Raw genomic sequence first — 22,209 nt, forward strand, 5'->3', positions numbered from 1 at the left:
AAAATCAAAAAAAAAACAAAAACAAAAAAGTTCCATAGAGAGTTAATTGATAATTTTTGCTTACTCCAGAAAAGAAATCATTAGAATTAAATGCATGCCAAGATAGTAGTGAAAAAGAAATGCTTAACTGTCATTCAATATAGATACAGTTGGTTTTGAGACTTTTCTCACATTCTAAAATTGGAGGATTCTTAAGTTCTTCATATGAAATTCATGATGTTTGCACATAACTGAATTACATCTTCTTGCATTCATCTATAAACCTTAAGATACGTAATTTCTTCAGGTGATAGCATTTAGGAAATAATGACAAAAAATTATATATGGTCATTATGGATATAATTTATTCTAAATGTTTTTGTTGTTACTGTTTTTTGAGACAGGGTTTCTCGGTGTAGCCCTAACTGTTCTGGAACTAGTTCTATAGAGCAGGCTGGCCATGAACGGTCACCATCCCTGGCTGTTTTCTAAGTATATTTGATTTATAGTTGGTTTACTATGGAGATTTTTAACAGAACCTGATAGTAAATATTGAGAGCAGAATGAAATAGAAAGACACACACACATGCGAACACACACTTGATACTGAGAGTATCAATTGATAAGCTGGGAGTAACAAGTTGATGTTATTAAGGATTTACCCATAAACTTACTTAGGAACTACTAAGTTTTACAACACTGCCTGGACTATAACTTAAAGATAAGTAACATACTAACCAGACTTGTTAGAAACCATAAAAAGGGAAATTTTGTAACTCTAATATAATTGAAGTTTAGGCTTGTTGAGAACAAAAAAAAACCCTTTTTTTTTTTTTAAAGATTTGTACACCCCAGGGGCTGGAGAGATGGCTCAGTGATTAAGAGCACTGACTGCTCATCCAGAGGTCCTGAGTTCAATTCCCAGCAACCACATGGTGCCTCACAACCATCTGTAATAGGTTCAGATGCCCTCTTCTGGTATGTCTAAAATAGTGACAGTGTACTTACATAAAATAAATAAATAAATCTTTAAAAAAAAATTTGTATACCAAGATGCAGCCAGTTAGGTTCCATCCCCATAGAAGGAGACTCCCTGGCTCGCAACCTGTCAATTTGTCTCATATCAGAGGATATGCCTTGGGTACACGTCTTTAATCTCAGCACTCTTGAAGGAGAACCATATGAATCTCTGAGAACTCAGCCTGAACTAAATAGCAAGTTCCAGCAACGGCTGCACAGAGACTCTGCCTCAAAAAAATAAAAAATAAAAATAAAAAAATAAAAAAATAAAAAATCAAGGTGATGGTACTGGGTAATAGCTGTCATTAAGTTCAGGTCAGGGTTCTGCTAACAGGAAAGGCAGAAAGTAGAACCTAGGGCTTTGTGCATGCAACATAAAGGCTCTACCACTAAGTTACACCCCAGCCTGTGTATGATTTTATTTTATTTTATTTTATTTTATTTTATTTTATTTTATTTTATTTTATTTTATTTATTTTATTTTTTTTGGTTTTTTTGAGACAGGGTTTCTCTGTGTAGCCCTGGCTGTCCTGGAACTCACTCTGTAGACCAGGCTAGCCTCGAACTCTCAAACTCAGAAATCCACCTGCCTCTGCCTCCCAAGTGCTGGGATTAAAGGCGTGTGCCACCACTGCCCGGCTTTTTTTTTTTTAACTACTCATTTATTTATTTATTGTATGTGAGTACACTGACACTCTCTTCAAACACACCAGACAAAGACATTGGATCCCATTACAGAGGGTTGTGAGCCTCCGTGTGGAGGCTGGGAATTGAACTCAGGACCTCTGGAAAAACAGTCAGTGCTCTTAACCACTGAGCCATCTCTCCAGCCCAGAGCTGTGTATGATTTTAAAGCAATAACTTTTTTTTAAAAAAAGATGTATTTATTTGTTATGTATACAGTGTTCTGCCTGGAGGCCAGAAGAGGGCACCAGATCTCATTATAATTGGTTCTGAGCCACCATGTGGTTCCTGGGAATTGAACTCAGGACCTCCGGAAGAGCAGCCAGTGCTTTCAACGTTGGAGATATCTCTCCAGCCCTCCTGGAACTGTGATTACACGACAGTTGCTAAGTGACATATATCCCTTCTGGTTGTGGATCCTTAAGGTCACGATATGCTTCAAAGGTCACTACAAGGACGCACTGACCTCAGCACAGTTGTGACAGTCATGATTTCAGTTTATTACACTGAAAGGCCACGGAATAAAATGAACAGTAGAAAAAGGCACACGAGATAGGGTCCAGGAACACTTCTTACCAAGCATAAGACAGCACTCCACCCTTCCAACAGAGGTATGTGAGGACATACATAGCATATGCTAGCTAGAGATGTTCACCCAGCTATGCTGTTGGGTTAGGCTTTTAACTGGGGGGGGGGGGGGCGGGGGGGGATCAGTTATGTAGGTGTGACTCGTTGGCCACAGGCTGATTGAACTAACAGTCCCAGATGAGGTCATAGAGAATGGTCCAAAGTCCTTATTAAGCAGGCTATTCTGAGGCCTCAGAGGTCACTACAAGGAGACACTCTAGCCCAGGTCTTTCTCTGAAATGCCCAAGGTTTAAAGAACTCAAACCTGTTTGAGTTCTTGTCCCACCCCAAAAAAGAATAACTTTAAAATTGGGCAGTCGTATCATGTAGTCCAAGCTGGCCTTGAACTCTCTTTATTGACCATGCTGGTCTCAAACTTTCAGTGATCCTCCTGCCTCCACTTCCCAAGTGCTGGAGTTATAGGAATGTACTACTATATCCAGTCTTCCTAAGTGGAATTTTCCAGTTGCCCTTAAGCAAAGAGGCTAAGAAGCTACTGTCCTAACCCCGGGGAAGCATCATGTGTTTAGTTGTTTTATTTCCAGGTAGTTTCCAGGACTTAAGCCATACAGCCAGAAGGCGGGATGCAGAGGAGAGGAGCTGGAGACCTCACACTCATACAGGAGCTTCTCCTGATCAGCCACTGAGTAGAAGGCAAGCTTCCCCAGCTCAAGGTCCAGCCATACGCCCACAACCTCAGGGAGCCCCAAGTGCAAGTCTGTTTTCTTCATCATGGCCCAAGCAGAGAACTGGCCAGGCCCTTTCCACTCTATACACCAAGAGTCCATAGTCCTTCCCAGCATCTGGTCCCGCTTCATGCCCCAAGAAGCCACCCCAACAGCCCAGTGGCTGCAGTTCCTAGTGTCCACTTCCCAGTACTTCTGCCCAGAGGAGAAGGACTGAGAACACAAGACCTGGCTAATTAAAAATCTCTCGGGACCCAAAGGATAGGGTTGTAGACTACGAGACACAGTCACTGTCCGGCAATTGTTGGAAACCTCCAAAATACAGGAGATGCTCCCCAGGTCAAAGGTTGGACTGATGGCCCCTGGAGAGGAATAAAATCACAGTCAGTTACATTTTTCTTTTTTTTTTTAATTCATGTGTTTATGTGTTTTACCTGCATGTATTTCTGTGCACCACACACATGCAGGGCCTGCAGAATTAAGAGAGTGTTAGGTCCCCCGGAACTAGCATTCCAGATCATTGTGAGGCACCAAGAGGGTACCAGGAATCAAACCTAGGTCCTTTGCAAGAGCAGCCAGTGCTCTTAACCACTGAGACATTCCTCCAGTCATGGATAGCCAGTTTTGGACCATCCATGTTGGAAGTCATTTACACAATAGCAAAAAGTAGTTTTTTGTATTTTTGGTGTGATGTTTAACAATAAATCCATCCATAACATGAGAGAAGCTCTATATAAACCTCATCTGTATTATCAACGCTCTATTCCTGTTCTTATTTTCTTTTTTGACCTCCCAGCAAGAAGTTATCTCTGAATCCCACAAAACACAGTCATAATTTTTTTTCTCAATACCTGTGTATGAGCACGGCTATCTATCGCAAGATCTATGTTATTCATTTGTATATAATTTTCTACCTTTCTTTCTTCCTTCCTCCCTCCCTCCCTTCCTTTCTAGTTCTGGGAATGAGATCCAGGGTCATATACATACTAGACAGATACTACTGAACAACACTCCCAGCCCCTATTGGTGAGTACTTGAATACTGTGTCTTCTCTGCTCCAGGCACTTCTCTTCCCCCCACCCATCTCTCATGTAGCCGTAAGTCAGTTTTACTATGTTATTATTATCATTACAAAGATAGGAGAACCAAGGCCCTGAAAGGTAACTAGTCCAGGCTTGCATAGCTATCTAAAGAGCTGTTGCAGTCAAAACCAGGGGTTCAGCCGGGCAGTGGTGGTGCACGCCTTTAATCCCAGCACTTGGGAGGCAGAGGCAGGAGGATTTCTGAGTTCGAGGCCAGCCTGGTCTACAGAGTGAGTTCCAGGACTGCCAGGGCTACACAGAGAAACCCTGTCTCGAAAAACAAAAAACAAACAAACAAAAAACAAACAAACAAAAAAAACAGGGGTTCAGGGGGCATGTGCTCTTAAGGACTACCTAGCCTGGGATAACACAGTATATATGTACCAGGGGGAGTGAACAGGCAGCTGTAACTGATGACACCAGCATGGATATGCTTGGGATCTAAGTGCTCAAGGACAGCTGAGCCCAGAATTTAGGACTCTGAACCCTACTTGCCTTTATACAAACCTTTCCAGATGAAGGGACCTAGTCTAGAAGAAGAAAAAAATCCAAGGATAGAAAGTCAAAGACAGCTCAGTGGTGGTGGTGGCACTTGCCTTTAATCCCAGTCAGGTGGATTGCTGAGTTTGAGGCCAGCCTGGTCTACAGAGTGAGTTCCAGGACAGCCAGGGCTATACAAAGAAACCCTATCTTGGGGGTTGAGGGAAGAGAAAGAGAGAGGGGAGGAGGTATCGAAGATTAGGTTCCACAGCAAGGAGCTGGACACAGCACATTCTTACAGTTCCTCTATGCAGCATGTAAGTAAGTAATTCTTCAGGTTGAGTCTTGAGGTTAAGTCACTAGGTAGTTAAGGATATCCTTGAAACACTGATCCTCCTGCTTCTACCTCCCATCACATGTGGTTTATGCAGTGCTGGGGGAACCCATCTTGTGTATGCTGGGAAAGTGCTCTGTCTATGGGGTTATGTCCCAGCCCCAGTGGGTACATTTTAAGTAGACCTCGTACTTACATAGGGAACAGTGAGAAGCTTTCCTGGGTACAGGACACCTCTGGTCAGGCAGCAGGCATAAGGGAGATGCCATTTCTAGGAATTAAATTGGGAGGAGGGAGCCCCATTAGCAAAAGTCAAACCAAAGGCATCCTGTAGGCTTATGTTTTTACAAAGCCTAAATAGGCTTTAAAGAACCCTAAATAAAATTATTTAGGGTTCTTTAAAGCTTCAAAGTCTCTTCTAGCCCACCGACCAAAGTTTGGGGAGAAAGACAAAGGGGCTGTGGACTTGTTTAGAAGTAGTTCGCTGGGACAATTCTAATCTTTGCTGTCAGGATATTAGCAGTCCAGTCCGATAGCAAACACCAAACATGAATCAGTAGCAGCGGCTTGATCCGGCAGAAGCCATGAGGCTCTCCCCAATCGGCATGAGGCAGCAGAAGTGAAAAGAAGCCACCGAAATACCATAAGAAGTTTTTTGGTGCTTTTCTCTCTACGAAGTCACAACAAGGGAAGACCAGAAGACATTGCACGGTGTTGCAATGCGAGAGAGTCCTTTCGCTGTCTGTGGGGTTCTACCTACACTCTTTCCAAACATCTCTGGCCTTTTCAAGTGTCTGCCTCAGCAAAACATCCTCTCACAAGACAGCTTCCAGAAAAATATCACATAACTCAACTGAGTCCCCAAAGAAGCCAGAAATGTCCACTTCTGCATCCAACTGTCACATGATGGGCACAGACCTTCATTCTTCCTCATTAGCACATTTCTGGGTGTCTGGGTTGTGCCATACACCACATTCAGACCAAGAACATGCAGCCCCATGTTATCATTGTGAGACTTTTCTTTTTTTCAAAACTGTTTTCCCCACAAAACCCCAAACTCCTTGCTAACAGGGAAGTTGTTCATCTCTAGGTTCTAAACATTAAGAACCATAGACAGAAAGTATTGATGCATATTTATTAAATAAACAAATACAGTTCCATGGGATTTCAGCACCCTCAAATTCAGAATACTCACAACCCCCATGTCAGCACCACAAACCGACATTACATAATCCAGGTAACATGAGCTGACGTGAAGTTCAATCCTGGCATCTTCAGCTCCCTCTCCATGTTCCATATCTAACTGTGAACCTTAGCCATTGTATCCTCTAGACTATAACGACCATAGGAAGACGGGGAAAAAGATGGTGGAAAGCCCTCTAGCATGGCAAAGGTAGAATCTTCTCCCTTTAGTCTTTCCTGTTCTTTTTTCCATTTTCATATGCATATTATGTGCATATTTTTGCTTGTGTGTGCACACACACACGCACACACATACACGCAGGTAAAGGTGCATGTGAAGGCCTGATATTGATGTTGAAAGTCACCCTCAATCACTCTTTCACCTTATTCATCCTCAATCAAACCCAGAACTTGTCTATATGGGTAGTCTTGCTAGCCAGCTTGCTCTGGGGATCTGTCTCTGCCTTCCTGAGGTGATTCCCCTGCAAGCTTTACAGCAAGCAAGGGAAAACCCGTCAGGGTGAGATTAGGTTGAAACTCAGCTCAGCCAAACTTTACTGTTATTTTCTATTAGCCATACGTGGTAGTTTGAATATGCTTGGCTCAGAGAGTGGCACTATTAGGAGGTGTAACCTTGCTGGAGGAAGTGTGTCACTTTGGGGCTGAGCTATGAGAATTTCTCCCAGCTGCCTGGAGGCCAGTCTTCTCCTAGCAGCCTTTAGAACAAGATATAGAACTCTCAGCTCCTCCAGCACCATGCCTGCCTAGACACCGCCACGCTTCCTGCCATGATGATAATGGACTGAACCTCTGAACCTGTAAGCCAGCGCCAATTAAATGTTGTCTTTATGAGAGCAACCTTGGTCATGGTGTCTTTTCACAACAGTGGAAACTCTAAGACATCTTATTTAAGCAGAGCACAATTTTGGAAAAAAAGGATTCAGGTAACAATGAACTCAACCCTATGAGTTTAAGTAATGCCTGTGCAAGTCAGGATGGGCCTGTCACATGGAGTCACTTAGGCTGCTGTGAAGCACAAATGCCATCACTCATAAGGATAGGTTTTATGATCTAAAAGCAATGCTCAAGATTTAGGGGAAACAGCCTGAGATAAGTGAATACATAAATTCTGGACGATACAAGCAGAGCCTGTCTCAGACAGCAAAGATCACCAGGTGGCAAAACTCCATCACTCCTGGCATTCCAGGAAGAGTAGCTAGTACGTCAGTCCACTGAAGAGGAGGAAAGCTGTGTATTTAACTTTCCTGCCTTCTCCATTGCTCATCTGTGTGCTCAGGCCCTTTTGCCTTTTATACCATCCCAAGCTGGAATTACCATCCCACAGCCACCTGGCTTTCATGAGGGTTCTAGGGATCTAAGCTTCAATTCTCATACATGGGCCACAGATGCTTTAACCACTGAGCTGTCTGCCCAACTCCCAACTTGTACCTTGTGACAGCAAAATAGAGCAAAGGTAAGGCTCGGGTTGAGTGAGAAGACTATCTAGGATAAGAGCTGTGGTAACTCAGGGCAGAACAGGGCAAGTGCCGATCAGAAGCTGTTCTCTCTGTTTGTTTGTAGACAGGGTAAACCATGCTGACCTTAAACTCACCAAGAAGGCAAAAGATGGCTTTAAATTAATTCTCCTGCCTCCACCAAGCACCAACTGGTAGGACAGCAAGTATGCACCACTGTGCTTGGATTAAAAGCCAGTCTCAAAATTCAGGTCAGTTCTGAAACAACTCAAGTGTCCATCAGTGAATAAATGATTATTCAAAATGTGGCAATACATTTTAAAAAAGAAATTCTGGCACATGCTACAACATGAATGAACATGAAAATATTAATCTAAGTGAAATAAATTGCCACAAAAAACCACAAACACTGGAGTTTGCAAGTGTAACTCAATGATAGATCATATCTTTGGCATCCATGAAGCCCTGGTTTTGATCTGACAAAACACACATGCACACACACATGCAGTAGAATCCCAGTTGCCAGAGGGTAGAGGACAGTAGAATACAAATCTGTCTGATAGGAATAAAGATTCAACTTTGCAAGATGAAAAAATCTCGGGATTGGTTGTACAATCCTGTAAATATAATTAACAGTTGGCTTACCTGCACTCAAAAATTGCTAACCAAGTAAATATGGTGTCTTAGTGATACTCTTGCTATGATGAAACACCATGACCAAAAGCAAGTTGGGAAGAAAGGAGTTTATTTGGCTTATAATTCCATGTTGCCGTTCACCATCAAAAGATGTGAGGAAGGAAGGAAGGAGGAAAGGGGGAAGAAAGGGGAAGAAAGGAGGAAGGAGGGAAGGTGGAAAGGAGGAAGGAAAGGGAGGAAGGAAAGGAAGGAGAAAAGGAAGAAGGGAAGGAAGGAGGAAAGGAAGGAAGAAGGGAGAAAAGGAAGGAGGGAGGGAGAGAGAGAGGAAAGGAAGAGAAAGGAGAGGAAGGGAAGGAAGGAGGGAAGAAGAGAAGGAAAGAAGGAAGGGAGGGAGGGAGGAAGGGAGGAAGGAAGGATAGAAGGAAGGAAGGAAGGAAGGAAGGAAGGAAGGAAGGAAGGAAGGAAGGAAAGAAAAGGAAGGGAGGGAGGAAAGATGCAAACAGAAAACCAAATCTGGAGCTTATACAGCTACGAGGCCATTTGTTTCTCAAGCTAACTTCTGGAACAACTAATAAATGTTATTGAAGAAATCCTGCCTTGTCTGTTTAAACAGAACACCTTTTAACACAAAGTGATGTTATTTAAATGCAGAAGGCAGCTGGGGAGAGTGACCCTCAGAGGTAAAGCGCTTGTTTAGTGCTTGTGAAGCCCTGCAGTCTACCCTCAATATCACCAAGGCAAAAATCTAAGAAGTGAGTATTAAAAAGCTGTAATAAGATACATATTCCTAAGTACATAAAGCTAGCAGTAGCCACAGGGAGTAGAGTCTAGGGAGGGCAGAGCCAATGTCTAATCCTGACAGGCATAATTATTATATTCTAATATAAGTCCAAGAGAACAAGAGAAAAAAAATGGTTCCTTCACACTGGTGCTATTTAATAACACATTCCCCAAATACAATAGAGACTTTTTTCCTCCCTGAGACAAGATCTTACTATGAATTCTAAGAACTCATAGAGAACCACTTGCCTCTGCCTCTTGAGTTCTGGAATTGAATGTGTTCCCCTAAGCTCAGGCAAAACTGTCCTTTTGATAGGCTCTATTGAGAAGTAGAACTGGGTCTGGTTGCTCACACCTTTAATCCCAGCACTCAGAAGCTTGTGAGTTGGAGGCCAGCTTGGACTACATGGCAAACTCCATGATCAGTAAGAGTACAAAGAGAAACCCTGTCTCAAAAACACACAAAAAAACAAAATTAATTATATAGTTTCATGCCTACTTTCTTTCTTACTGCTATCCCTTCCCCCTCCCCCCAAACCCAACCCACAGACTCTTTTTGAGACAGGGTCCCCTTCATGTACCCCAGGTTGGCCTTGAACTGATGTTCCCATCTCCACCTCCCAAGTGCTGGGTCTAGAGGTACGTACTGCTGTGCTTAGTTTCATGCCTTGTTAGTAAAAACATTTACTAACTAAAAAGTAAATAGAGGGCTGAGGAGATGGCTCCGTGGGTAAAAGTACTTACCACCAAGCTTGATGATCTCAGTTCAATACCCACGTGGTAGAAGGAGAGAATTACCTTCCCCAAATTATCGTCTTACTCATACACACAGATATTGTGGCAAATATGTTCAGAAGATCATAGGCACAAATACACACACACACACACACACACACACACACAACAAACAAACAAACAAACAAACAAACAAATACATAAAGACATGCTTTTCTTAAAAAGACACAAAATAAAAAGCAGCCAGGCGAGGTAGAAGATATGGTGGAGCCCAGCTACTCAGGAGGCAAGCGGATCACATAAGCCTAGGGATTTGAGGTCACCCTGGGCAATGTAAAGAAATCTCATCTCAGAAATGAAAACAGGGACCGCAGAGATGGCTCAGCAGTTAAGAGCACTTGTTGCTCATGTTGAAGACCCCTGTTTGGTCACCCAGCTCCCACATAGTGACTCACAACCATCCCTAAGTCCAGTACCAGGGGCATCTGATGCCCTCACCGTCTGCTGACCTCTGAAGGCACTAGGCATACACATAGTGTCTTAGATATACACGCAGGCAAAGCAACTGTACACATAAAATCAATCTAAAAGCAATGGAAGCAGGGATCAGAGAGATGGTTCAATGGATAAAGACGCCTGTCGCCAACCCCACAGCCTGAGTTAGTATAAGGAGAGAACCAACTTCTGCCAGTTGTCCTCTGATCTCTCCCTACATACAAGCTCCGGCACACACATGACCACCACAACATGTGTAAGTAAAAATAAAAACAAAAAGTCCAAGTCAGCCTATGTGCAGTCTCCTCAGGCCAAAACCAAAGTTAAGCCATAAGCTAGGATTAGGGTTCACACGTCTTAAAAAATAGGAGTTTTACTTTACTCGGGGCCTATGTTACAGGAAATACCTTGAGTTCATGTCTCAAAGTGTGCACAGCCACAGCCATAACTCAGTTGACACACAGTGAAAACAGCCATGCTCCAAGTCCTGTCCCCAAAGAACAAAGCCGGGGGCACTTGGCCATTCCCCCCCAACTGAAGTGGCAACTTCTGGTTTCTCTGGAAAGTCAGTTATGTCAAATGACATGTTGCTGGGGCAGATGAAGGGATGTTTTGCTAAAGCAGACGTGAAAAAACACATGGTGTTTAGAAGGGAAATAAATACAAGCCAACAGGCAGGGGATGCCGCTGGATGGTGTTGGCGTGCCTCACTAGTCCTTACTAGTGATTGTTTGTTCTGACTTCATAGAAAGAAATGCACCAAAAAACTTCCGGTGGTGTTCTAGCAACTTCTTGCTACTTCCTTAGACTCGGGCCTATTGGCAGAGTAAAGTGGAAGTTTCTGGACATGTTAGCTAACACAGAAGCACGTGGTGTTTTGCTGGTACAAATGATGCTTAGGAGTATAAATAGGACCCAACAGAGAGTGACGGTGTGCTTGGATAACTAGCTTTGCAATTCTTTGGTGGTCTTGCGCCTTCATTGATCTTCACTTGGTTGGGAGAGGCATGGCAGAGAGCTTCTCCTGGCATCCCTGCTGGTCATGGTTGCTCCTGCTAACTCATGTTGATTTGGCGGAGGCCTGGCTGTTTCTACTGTATTATTGTGCCACCAATGATGATTCATGTTTGCTATCCTGACACTACTGAACTAGACTGCTGATATCCTGACAGACAGAGATTGAAATTGCCCCAAAGAACAGCACACAGCAGAATCTCGTGATTTCTCCTGGATCGACCTGTTGTTGCTAAATCGTGAATGGTGTTTGTGAGTGGATTGAGCTGCCGCTGCTGATTCATATGAACTAAATCGCTGATATCCTGGCTATAGGGACGGGATTTGCTCCAACAACTTTTTCTTTCCACTACATCTGGTGGGTGGTGGGCTAGAAGGGAGGTTAAAGCATTTAATAAGTCTTATTAAAAGTAGGTTTTGAAAATACCCAACTTCCTTAACCAGTCCTGTTCCACTAGATATCAGCTCACCCTGGACTTGTTCTCTAGGGGCTTCTTGCCGTGGGACACTCCCATGCATCCCAGGCAGACTTTCCCGAATTTCTTCTAGGTTATGGAGAATCGCTCGAATTTTCTTCTGAGTTGCACTGAAAGTCACTGAATTCCTTGGAGAATCCAAGGAATATTCCTCCTCAGAGGAAGAATCCTGTTGGCCAATGAAGAATGAACAATGAGATGAAAGCCAACTGAGGAACTCATAAAACACACCCACACTCTGCCTTCTAACTGCAGTTTTAAGTGGAAGTATAAACAGGCTTTGTTTTTATTTTATTGTTTTATTTTATTTTATTTTATTTTATTTTATTTTATTTTATTTTATTTTATTTATTAGATTTTTTGAGACAGGGTTTCTCTGTGTAGCCCTGGCTGGCCTCAAACTCAAGAGATCCACCTGCCTCTGCCTCCTGAGTGCTGAGATGAAAAGCATACACCACCACCTCTAGGCATATGTCTTTCCGGGGAGTTGGAATTACAGGTGGTTTTGAGCCACCAAGTGAGTGAGCATTGAAGATCAACCCCAGTTCATCTAGAAAAGCAAGTGCTTTTAACTGCTGAGCCTTATTTCTGGCCCCTTTTTACATACAACTTATTGTTTGTTTGTTTGTTTGTTTTTCAAGACAGGGTTTCTCTGTGTAGCCCAGGCTGGACTCAGACTCGCAGAGATCCACCTGCCTCTGCCTCCTGAGTGCTGGGATTAAGGGCCATGTTACACCACACCCAGCTATTATTTACTTCTTTTTTTTTTAAGATTTATTTATTTATTTTATTTATGAGTACACTGTCGCTGTCTTCGGACACACCAGAATAGGGCATCCAATCTCATTACGGATGGTTGTGAGCCACCATGTGGTTGCTGAGATTTGAACTCAGGACCTCTGGAAGAGCAGTCAGTGCTCTTAACCACTGAGCCATCTCTCCAGCCCCTATTATTTACTTCTTAATGTTTTTTTTTATAGTGCTAGAAATCAAATCCAGAGACTAATTCATGAACTCTACTATTAAGCTACACCCCAGTCTATAAGATCCTTTTTATTTTATTGTATATGTTTTTTGGTATCTGTGTGTGTGGTATCTGTGTATGTGGTATAAGGTGTGTGTGTGAGTGTGTGTGTGTGTGTGTGTGTGTGTGCACATGGAAAAGGATGATGTCAGGTGTCCTGCTCTGTCACTCTCCACCTTATTCCCTTGAGACAGGGTATTTCACTAATCCTGAGCTAGGCTGATGGTCAGTAAGTCACAGCAATCTCATTCTTCCAGCCACAGCATACATGCAACCCCTGTCCCAATATCTCAGTAAGATCGTAGTGGCTTGTTGGTTTCAACAGATAGCCCAAGTTCAAGGAGAAACCCTGGCCTCAAAGGAATAAACAGACAGCAATAGAAGTTACCTGATACCTTCTTTGTGCCCCTGAGTACACAAGTCAGAAGGTTGTAGCTGTAATAACTGATAAAACATACAGGGCATTATGAAATCTTAAGAACCTCTGATAAGGAATTTAATTCATTCAAGGAAATCAGTGAAGGCTTCTGTCCCAGAGGATGATGATTTAGCGTATGGAAGAGAACTAGTCTTCCCCAGGTGATGAATAAAGGAAGCAAACGTGAAAGGTATCCATTGTGGGAAGACACAGACATGCCACAGGAACTGACATGCTCAGGAAGGACACAGGCATGCATCCTATATGGTTTTTGTTGTTCTGTGAGGATTTGGATCTTGATCCCAAATGGACAGACACTGCCACAGTTTAGATCATACATGGCTCCCCATCTAACGATGTCTAATACTCTTTGATGTTGGTTGTAGGTGCGACAGGAGAGAAAGAAGCACACCAGGATGCTAAGCCTTCATTTTCCAAAGGAGCAGAGGGGTTCAGCCTTCTTGGAAAAGACTGACACCCAGCTAGACCTCTCCAGTTCCTTCAGTCAAACATATGCAAGGTTAACTGGGGCTGGGGAAGGTCTCAACTACCCAAACTACCTTGCTCTTGCTGGCTGTGAAAGCGGACAACACACACAAATCTCAGCTCCATTGGACCATGGCTATCCATAATCAAAAGTAAGAACTCCAGGCTTGCCAGGAGTGCCTTAAAACCAAGGTCAGTGCAGCTCCAAGCTCTCACATAGCACCAAGCACAGATTCTTCAGAGAAAGAACATTTCTTCAAGGTTCAAACCCTCTCAAAACATTTTCTCAGCCTCTACTGATTGACCCAAACACAGCAAAGGCTTTCCTAAAACCTTTGACTACACCCTAATCTGGGGTTCTTAACTGGGAGGCAGTGAAGGCTTTAGGAGGCAAGTGAAGCAAGGTCATCAGGCCACTGAGAGCACGGTCCCCTTCCTTTCTTCTTTCTCTCCTTTGCTCCCTGGCCTTGAGGTTGTGAGGCTCTCCCCTACCACATGGTCCTGCCATTGCCACTAGGCTCCTGTAAGTAGGGACCTAAACTTTTGTAGTGAATAAACTTTTCCATTTCAAAAGCTAGTTATCACTGAATAAGTCAGACATCATCAGAGTATTTTAAGCAGATGAGCTACATGGTCATATTTGTGTGAAGAGAGCTAACTAAAATAGAGTGGAACATCTGTAGGGCTATGATGACAACCCAGGCGAGAGAAGTCTCAAAGGAGCTCAGGCGTGAATAGAGCTGGAAGATCTTCGGCTGGCCTTGGAGCTACTGTGTGTTGGTAGGCAGGTTAGGGCAAAGGAAGTGTCATGACTTCCAGGCTTTTGACTTGTGTATTTAGAAGAATGAACCAAGACTGTGATGGAGAATCCCCAGAGGAACCGCAGTTTGGGGCATCTAACTGCGGTTCCTTGGAGATAGCCAGAAGGAAATGCTGAGAAATGACGTGAGAACTTCTAGTTCTTTGGAAAGTTAGTTATGTCAAATGATGTTTTGCTGGGGCACACGGGTGAAAGAATGTTTTGATATAGCAAACACATGAAAGGACGCTTGATGAAGGAGTATAAATATGACCCCACAGACAGTGAGACAAGCACTGAGCTTTGGTTTGGTTTGTTCCACCTCGCTATTCTTTGCATGCATGTTTTGGTTCACCTTACACAACGTTGTTGAGTTCAACTTGTGATACACAGCCATTGAGAGAAACTCCACCTAAGAACTGTTCTCAAGGGCTGGAGAGACAGCTCAGCGGTTAAGAGCACTGGCTGCTCTTCCAGAGGTCCTAAGTTCAATTCCCAGCAACCACGTGGTGACTCACAACCACCTGTGATGGGATCTGGTGCTCTCTTCTGGTGTGTCTGGAGACAGCAACAGTGTACTCCAAACTGTTCTCAGGTTCCTGCGGCAGCTTGCTCAGGCCATTTGGTGAGCCTAGTGGTTTCTTCAGGATTGAACTACAGCTTCCTGGTTATCTGTTTGCTGAAAGGACTGGTCTGCAGCTGCTGAATCATATTTGGAGCTTGCTATAGAACTGAACTTCTACCAAGAAGATCAAGCCTGCCCCTAAAGAACTATTGCTGAACAGGTCCACTTTCCCCATATCCATTTTTTTTTTTTTTTTTTTTTTTTTGGTTTTTCGAGACAGGGTTTCTCTGTGTAGTCCTGGCTGTCCTAGAACTCACTCTGTAGACCTGGCTGGCCTCGAACTCAGAAATCTGCCTGCCTCTGCCTCCCAAGTCCTGGGATTAAAGGCGTGCGCCACCACTGTCCGGCATCCCCACATCCTAATAACTTTTCTCTCCTACTACTTCTGCTGGGTGGTGGGCTAAAGAAGAGGTTGAACCCTTACTAAAAATAGGTTGCAAAAAAAAAAAATTGATGCCTACAGAGTAACAAGAAAGGAGAGTCAGGAGTTCAAGGCCAGCTCTCATTACATACTGAATTCAAGGCTGGCCTAGGATAGAAATCCTGCCATGTAAACCAAAAGCAAATAAAGCAACCTAAAGACTGAGCACAGTGGAACTCAGGATTACTCAGGATGCTGGTATGAGTTCATGTTGAAGGCTAGACTGGACAACACAACAAAATTCCATCTCAAAAGGAAAGAAGGGTTATCAAGATTGCCCAACTGGTAAGAGTGCTTGCTGCACAAGTCTGATGACCTGAGTTAGATTCCTGGAACCTACAGTGGACAAAGAGAATAGACTCCTGAAAGTTGTGCTCTAACCTCCACATTCCCTACCCTGTACACACACACACCCTCTCAACACACATACCCTCCCCTCCACACACAAACCCCCTCTCCAGACAATAACAAAATAGTTTTTAAAAGGTCACTGAATGAGGCTGGAGAGTTAGCTTGGCAGTGAAGAACATTTGTCGCTCTTGTAGAGGACCTGAGATCAATTCCCAGTACCCACGTGATGGCTCACACCCATCTATAGCTTTGATTCTAAGGGATCCAACATCCTCTTTCTTCTGATCTATACAGACATCCGGCGTGCACATGGTGCACATACGTAAAGGCAGGCAAAACACCCAAAAACATAAAATAAGATAAATACATCTTTAAAAAAAGATTCAAGGGACACTGAAGATGAGGACTTTCAGATCTGTGGGATCTACCTAGAGATGGCTTTAGAGAGAGTAAACTAGGTAGAGTAGGAAGGATGGGTCCCAGCCGTTAACTTCCATTAACTCATATCCAGCATGCCACATTCCCAATCTCCCATATTTGGCAATAAAGAGAATAGTAAATACTTGTTGCATCCCATCTCCCGATAGCTCTAGCTGGAAGCTGTCTTTCACCCCAGCCCCTCCTTCCCTCCTGAACCTACCGTGTGTGGGATGCCTGGTGCATTGTTCAGTCCAGATTCCAAGCCAGGTCTTTGCATTTGAAGGCTCTTGGCGATGTTTATAAGTTGTCCCACCAGATCAGTCAGCTCCTGGATAACTTTTGTGGTGCTTTTCTGTACTGTCACCTTTAAAAGAGCAAAATTGGGCTTCTGGTTCCCAAAAACATTGGGCCCAGGAATAGATAGTTCCCTCAATAAAAGGAGCTTTAAATATCAAGGTAGTAGCATGGAAGCAGACAGGCAGAGCAATGGGAGAACAGCTGGCTAAAGCGATGCTGGCTGCCTGTAATCCCAGCACTACAGGGGTAGATGCAAATACTACTCAAAGCGGCAAGGAGTCCTTCCAACAAATCCTATCGGGAAAATAATATGAACAAATGAAGTTAGAGTCTTTTTTTTTTTTTTTAAGACAGGGTCGGTCTCTCTACAAAGTCCTGACTGTCTTGGAACTCACTGTGTAGACCAGGCTGGCCTAGAATTCAGAGATTTGCCTGCCTCTGCCTTCAGAGTGCTGTGATTAAAGGACTATGATGTGCTAATGAAAGGAGTGAAGTGGCCTGAGCTAGGCTGACTCCATGACAGGCTGCAAACTAGCAGTTTAGGAGACCAGGCCTGAGTTTCTACTCCCCAGAACTGGACAAGTCAGTTACTGGAACACCACAGGCTTATGTAAAAGGGACCCTTTCTCAGCTTGCAAAAGGACAGTTAGCCAAGCTTGTGGCCAAGAAGTCTAGAGCTACCCCTCCTTGGCATGAAGCAAGAATAGTCAGTCAAGAATGCTTGAGGCAAGACCCTAACCAATCATAGCATCACCCAGACCCCCAGAGATAGAACCCACCAATCAAGACATAAGTCACCTACCCCTCCCTCATGTTCCTCTTTTTAAAACTGAATCTGCAAATTCAGTCAGGGTCCTTCTATCCCTATGGAATTGGGCCGCTGCATGCAGGAATTTGTTAAATAAATGCTCTTTGCTTTTGCATACTATTTGAGTCTGGGATATCATTCTTCAGCGATTCACAGACCCTAACACCAGCATGTCTTGCTTGAAGTCCAATCCTAACACTATATAGAAAAATAAGTGAGGAGACTGGGGACAGTGCATGCCTCAAAGAGTGAAACCAAAGACAGGAACCATAGAGGAATTTTAATCCAGGAACATGGCTACTCTGGATGCAACACAGAGATGCCCTTCGCACACACCTTTAATCCCTCTGGAGAGAATACGGACATGCCCTTAATACATACCTTTTATCCCTAACAATGAAGGTAAAGTCGGTTTGTAGAAGGAAGCAGCCATGTTTGAAAATGATGTCTAGTTGAGGGACAGACAAAGTGATGAATCAAAGAAAAATATGACTGAAAAGGATATGCCAACTCTCATGAGAAGGGGCAGGAAAGAGTCAAACTTAGGAAAGGCAGAGAAAGAGAGACTGGGGACAGTTTTCCTGGGAGAGTTTTACAGAGACAGGTTGACGAAAGAACAAGTCATAGAATGAGAACGATCCAGAAGATTAGAACAGATTGCTAGAGTCAGTTTGAGGTCAAGCAGAGCAATTCAGTCAGAAGCTGAGAGAAGTCGGTTTAAATCAGTCAGCTTGGAGAAGAGGTTGAGCCAGAACTGCTAAGTTGAACCAGCCAGCAAGAATTCAGAAAGAACTGGAAAGGGTGAACTTTTTCAGCAGGAAACCTCAGAGGCTGAAAACATTCTAGGCTTAGATTAGATTGTACAGAGACTAGAAGCTTCCAGGACTATTCTTAGGTTAGCAGACAGCAGCAGTAATCCTTGGAGACAACAATTACATCAGGCAAGTAAAACATACTTTTTTAAAAACTAAATTATTTTACTTTATGTACATTGGTGTTTTGACTACATATATATCTATGCAAGGGTGTTGGATTCCCTGGAACAACAGTATGGACAGATGTGAGCTGCCATGTGGGTGCCGGGAATTGAACCCTGGTCCTCTGGAAGAACAGCCAGTGCTCTTAACCACTGAGTCATCTCTCCAACCCCCAAAACATACTTTTACAAGGAACTCAGTCATAAGATAATGTATATTGTATCGGTAGTCATACTCGCCAAAAGGTGGGAACAATTCAAATGTTCATAACTAGATAAATTGATGGGAAAGTGATAGATATCCACGGAGATGATATAACAGCCACACAAAGCAATGATGCTCAGATACATGCTGCACTATGAATCAGCCCTGAATATATGGGACTGAAAGAAGTTAGACACAAAGGGGCCCATTCACACAAAACATGTAGAATGAGAGAGAGGTCCCTCAAAAAATAAAAACCTTGGAAATAAAAAAGTTTCAGTTTCCCAGGGAGGCAAATTGGGACAATGGGCTGTTAATAACTGATGGCTCTGGAAGCTCAGATCTGAGTAAGTTCCAGGGATTTCCCCAAGGCCCTCCAAATATAGCAAAACTAGCATAACAGCCAATCAGAAACCAACCCATGTAATTTCCCTGGCACCCACCAATGAAGTTTTATTGCCATTTTGTAAGTGGCCAACCCCATGTGCAGGTTTCTTGCTTTCTTGAAATAAAAACCCTCTTGCCTATTGAGAGTGGTGGCCTCAGTGTGCTTTCTGACCTAACAGAATAGGTAAATTCTGAGACACAAAGCACATGAGAGATGTACAGAGACGGGAGGAACAAGAATCAGGCGTTATCTCTTAGTACCCAGAGGTTCTATTTAAGGTGATGAAATCACCTTGACAACAGCGGTGACAGATGCACAGTAATGGAAACATGACAAATGCCATCGAACTGTACACTAAAAACAGTGTCCAAATGGCCAGTCATGGGGGCACACATGTGTTTGATCCCAGCTCTTGAAAAGCAGAGGCAGGCAAAGTGCCGCGAGTTTCAGTAGCCCACATCTGTAGTCCCAGACTTGGAAAGCCGAGGGAGTCACTCCAGGTTCAACGCCATCCTGGTCTACCTTATTAGACCCTGCCTCAATAAATATATAAATAGGTCAACTGAATTAAAGGGGTACAATGGCAAATTCTGTGGTATATATAGTCTACTACACTAAAAATTTTCAGACATCTCAGAAGGCTGGGGAAAAACTAGAACTATGCAAGCGTGTACCATACCTCGGCTGGATGGGAGTTAAGATTTTTAACTACTGTTTGTGACTGGACCTTACTATATGTAACTCTGACCGTGTGGGACAATCCGCTGTTTTAACTTCTCCAAACCTGGGATTGCAGGCATGGGGTCACCACGTCGGGGTTTTCTACTTCTTTATACAGCTCTGAACTTTTTAAAGGTTCTCCAGAAAACAGATTAGATTGAGCAAATTATGTGGCAGAAAAAGAGATCGGGGAAGTCAGGTGCAGGCTTCTTACCTGGGACGGGGTGGGTCGACACAGAGAACGGGGAGCGGGGGCGGGTTCGGGGCCGGGTTCGGGGCCAGCCTCGAGCTCCAGCGCCGCTTGGCGGTACTTGTCCACCAGGTCTTGCAGCAGCGGGTTCTTATGCAACATGGGCTTCGCTGAGGGACCCTTCCTGCATATGGGGCAAGCCCAAGGGCAGCCATCCACGCCCGCGCGCTTCGTGACCCACAGGCCATTGAGGCACTTGAGACAGAAGCTGTGACCGCAGGGCAGGGTGGTGGGCCAGTCCAACAGCCCTTGGCAGATAATGCAGCTCAGGTCGTCCTCGCTCAGCCACACGGGGACTGCAGTGCTAGGACAAGCGGCCGCCATAATTGAGCGACAGCCAGGAAGCACGGTTAGGTTCCGCCTTGGGCCACCAACTTCCCGGCAACGCATCGCCCAGTCCATCACTTCGCCCCGCCCCTCCATCAACTCGCCCCGCCCAGCTGCTAACTCTCCCCATCCTCTAAAACCGTCCGACATTGCTGGCTACCTGCCTGGATTCTGGCCTGGAAAACCATCTCTCCCAAGTAGCTGGGTCCTGCTCACCTATCCATAAACATGTAATCCTAACAACTTAAGCTATGAAGAGGGTCCGCTTCAGGAACCCCTTTTAGAATCATAAGAGTAGCAAAATTACACTTACGAAGTAGCAACAAAAATAATTTTATGGTTGGGGGTCACAACCATCTGTAATGGGATCTGATGCACTCTTCTGGTGTGTCTGAAAGACAGCTACAGTGTACTCATATAAATAAAATAAATAAATCTTAAAACAAAAACCTACATTTGATCTCCTTAAAAATAAATAAATCAGGACTGGAGAGATGGCTCAGTGGTTAAGAGCACTGACTGCTCTTCAAGAGGTCCTGAGTTCAATTCCCAGCAACCACCTGGTGGCTCACAATCATCTGTTAATGGGATCTGATGCCCTCTTCTGATGTGTCTGAAGAGAGCAATGGTGTACTCATAAAATAAAAAAATAAATCTAAAAAATATATAAAAGTAAATCAAATAATATAATAAAGAAATAATAATAAAATGAAGCTATCCTCAGGGACAGACGGAGGTCAGGCGCTAAGGCGGACCATGCGCTGTTTGTACTTCGTTGGGATTTCTTGTCAGTCTCCTCTGCCTCTCGGAGGGACACACCCACATAAATTCTCCTTTCTCTCGGCCTCTTCACTGCCCTTTCTGGTGGCGAACTCCTTGAGCTTGGGAGCTGTGCCCTTACTGATCTCCTCAGCCCAGAACGTGGCCATGTATACCCTCAAGGAGCACACAGTGGTAGAAAAGGCAGACTAAGTGGCTCTTAATGCTCTCCTGTGGCCCCCAACCTTCCTAATGCTCTCCTGTGACCCCCAACCTTCCTAATGCTCTCCTGTGGCCCCCAACCTTCCTAATGCTCCAGCCCTTTAAATACAGTTCCTCGTGTTGTGGTGATCCCCCAACCATAAATATTTTTTAAAGAATTATTTATTTTATGTATATGAGTACACAGTAGCTGTCTTGAGACACATCAGAAGAGAGTATTGGATTCCATTACAGATGGTTGTGAGCCACCATGTGGTTGCTGGGAATTGAACTCAGGACCTCTGGAAGAGCAGCCAGTGCTCTTCTTAACCACTGAGCCACCTCTCCAGCTCCCCCCCCCCCCCGCCATAAAAAATATTTTTGTTGGGCTGGAGAGATGTCTCAGTAATTAAGAGCATCAACTGCTCTTCCAGAGGTCCTGAGTTCAGTTCCCAGCAACCACATGGTGGCTCACAACCATCTGTAATGGGATCTGATGTATCTGAAGACAGCCACAGTGTACTCATATACATCAAATAAATAAATCTTTTTGTTTTGTTTTGTTTTTTGTTTTTCCAAGACAGGGTTTCTCGGTGTAGTCCTGGCTGTCCTGGAACTCACTCTGTAGACCAGGCTGGCCTCTGCATCCCAAGTGCTGGGATTAAAGGCGTGCGCCACCACCACCTGGCTGAATAAATAAATCTTTAAAAATTATTTTTGTTGCTACTTCTTAACTGCAATTTTGCTACTGTTATACATAGTCATGTGATATTGGAGTTTACCAAAGAGGTCATGCTCACTCATTGAGAATCGCTGCTCTAGCAGGTACCTCAGCAGACATGTCCGAAGGCCTTTAGAACCCAGAGAGGATCCACCTCCCCAGGGAGCTTCCTTCTGGAGAGACATATCCAGAATTTGTATTGACTGCTTTTTTGACTGGGGAATTCAAAGAAAGTTCAGTCAATTCAGAGACTCTCATCAGGTATGAAGGTACACATCTGTAATCCCATCACTCAAGAGGCAGACAGACAGATCTCTGTAAGTTTGAG

General features: G+C 44.0%; 1 protein-coding gene across 2 annotated transcripts; it reads right to left on the reverse strand.

The window, feature by feature from the left end:
* Positions 1-2,159: 2,159 nt before the first annotated feature.
* Rnf135 (ring finger protein 135) lies at positions 2,160-20,232 on the reverse strand. Of its 2 annotated transcripts, none has more exons than XM_028759428.1 (5): positions 19,838-20,232; positions 16,450-16,593; positions 11,680-11,854; positions 5,089-5,163; positions 2,160-3,358 (listed from the first exon to the last, which is right to left on the reverse strand). In XM_028759428.1, exons 1-5 carry the CDS (start codon positions 20,195-20,197, stop codon positions 2,829-2,831), a joined length of 1,284 nt encoding a protein of 427 aa, XP_028615261.1. In that variant the 5' UTR covers positions 20,198-20,232; the 3' UTR covers positions 2,160-2,828. The 2 variants fall into 2 exon arrangements, with proteins under 2 accessions (XP_028615261.1, XP_028615260.1); XM_028759427.1 differs by having other exon boundaries at positions 16,450-16,617; positions 19,838-20,223.
* Between the last annotated feature and the right edge of the window lie 1,977 nt (positions 20,233-22,209).

Source organism: Grammomys surdaster, unplaced genomic scaffold, assembly GCF_004785775.1.
Source record: "Grammomys surdaster isolate TR1022 unplaced genomic scaffold, NIH_TR_1.0 126278, whole genome shotgun sequence".
In the NCBI taxonomy this organism is placed as follows: domain Eukaryota; kingdom Metazoa; phylum Chordata; class Mammalia; order Rodentia; family Muridae; genus Grammomys; species Grammomys surdaster.